Source organism: Arachis ipaensis, chromosome B03, assembly GCF_000816755.2.
Source record: "Arachis ipaensis cultivar K30076 chromosome B03, Araip1.1, whole genome shotgun sequence".
NCBI lineage: Eukaryota > Viridiplantae > Streptophyta > Magnoliopsida > Fabales > Fabaceae > Arachis > Arachis ipaensis.
This window is the reverse complement of record NC_029787.2, coordinates 109,314,041-109,315,712: the sequence shown is the minus strand read 5'-3', so window position 1 is coordinate 109,315,712 and position 1,672 is coordinate 109,314,041. Positions and strand designations below refer to the sequence as shown.

General features: G+C 38.6%; 1 protein-coding gene across 1 annotated transcript in view; it reads left to right on the top strand.

Annotated features, from left to right (window-relative positions):
* LOC107633526 (tubulin alpha chain-like) overlaps nt 1-1,672 on the top strand; it is a gene marked incomplete at its 5' end in the record, with an annotated part of 19,816 nt that continues 18,144 nt past the window's right edge. The window contains one exon of the mRNA XM_016337141.2: nt 1-25. Within this exon, the coding sequence (XP_016192627.1) occupies nt 1-25 (25 nt within the window). The remainder of the gene's footprint in view (nt 26-1,672) is intronic.

The following is a 1,672-nucleotide window of genomic DNA, read 5'->3' as shown; positions in this document are numbered from 1 at the left end:
TGTATCAAAATTTATTGTTTTCAACTATTGCATTGTGCATGCAGTGTTGATATTTGGTGCATGTGATTAACAAGTGGTAGAATAATTACCATGTCTTACAAAGTTTCAAATGGCAATGCAGAAATAAGTAATAATGCCCCAATAACTACTACACAAATTTCTGCAAATTTGATTCCACATGCAGAGTATAATTCTGGGGAGAATATTGCAGTTATTAATGCAAGTATTGATGGTAGTGGGTAAAATCCACGCCCTAGGATCACCCTAGTGCAGAATCAACCACAAATAACTGCAAGTTGGCCTCCATTTGGCCTTCCTCCTGGCTGTACGCCTCCTATGAGCAGTTACACATTTCCAGTCAGATATGGAAATGTGCCAGGTACGGTTTCTAACTAACCTTCTTTTTAATATCTTGACGTTAGTCATTATCAAGTGGGATCTTCATCGAATATTTCAGGATTGATGGTTGAATTTCGACAATATATTGATGAAAGTCATCATGATTTAGTCAACCTGTTGACTCAGCGGATGACTACTATTTTGAATCCTATCCTGGCTGACAATTAGTCAAAATATGATCGACTGGTTAAACAAGTCGAGAGAATTGTCCGAATTGTCGATTATGATCAGGGACAGCCTATTCCCCAAGATTTGGTAGTAGACTAGGAGAACATAGGATATAATGAGGAGAATGTATTTAACAATCCTGAAAGGGAAGAAAATATCCCTTATCTCGTTCGACGAGATCAAAATACTGGTGAAGTTTTGAATAGACTTCACACACAGCGTGGATATCATTACTAGGTGACAAGGATTGTCGAGTATGTTCTCAATGGAATGGGTATCAACATGGATCTCGTGCATCGACCATATTTTGTTTCTACTTTTCCTTCTGCAGTGCAAATGACAAAAGTGCCAATGGGTGTAAGAAAATCCCAAAATAATTACAAAATTTGCAGGAGAGGCTGGAGAGCCAAGTGTCGAGCATATAGCTCGCTATATGGTCGAATTAGGAGATTTGGCAAATAATGAAAATCTGAGAATGAAGTATTTTCCTACTTCATTAACAAAAAATGCTTTCACTTGGTTTTCAAATTTGAGACCCAGTTCGATTTTAAGGTGGACACATCCCCAGCGACTTTCTGAGTCAGTCAAGAGTCTTTTTCTTTGAAGGGTTCCTTCCATGTCTTTATTTTTCATTTAAATTCCCTGCAACTTTCTTTTCATGCAATTTATCTTCCTTGCAATGTCCTTTCTTTTTTTTTAAATTAAGCAACTTTTACCCTTTTCAGTATTTACCTTTTAATTTTCCATTTATTTTTCCAAACACTTTTTCTTTCTATAATTTGATTTCCCTTTTATTCAAGCTATTTAAGTTTTATTGTTCATTTCAAATTTCTGTAAAGTTTGGTTCTTTCTTCTTCGTCATTGTCAAAGGCATAGATTTTGATACAAATAAAACTGGTACTTGCAAAAGAGGAGTAGGTTTCGCTCCCAGACCATTAGAATCGAATTTTCTAAAAATAGGGATGGCAATACCACCCGAACCCGCGGGTACCCACCACGCCCCTACCCGCTCGGGGCGGGTAATTACCCGCCCCGCACCGGGGCGGGTTTTTAGCGGAGCGGATTCTTGGGAGGGGCGGGGCGGGGTCGGGTTTAGGTAATACCC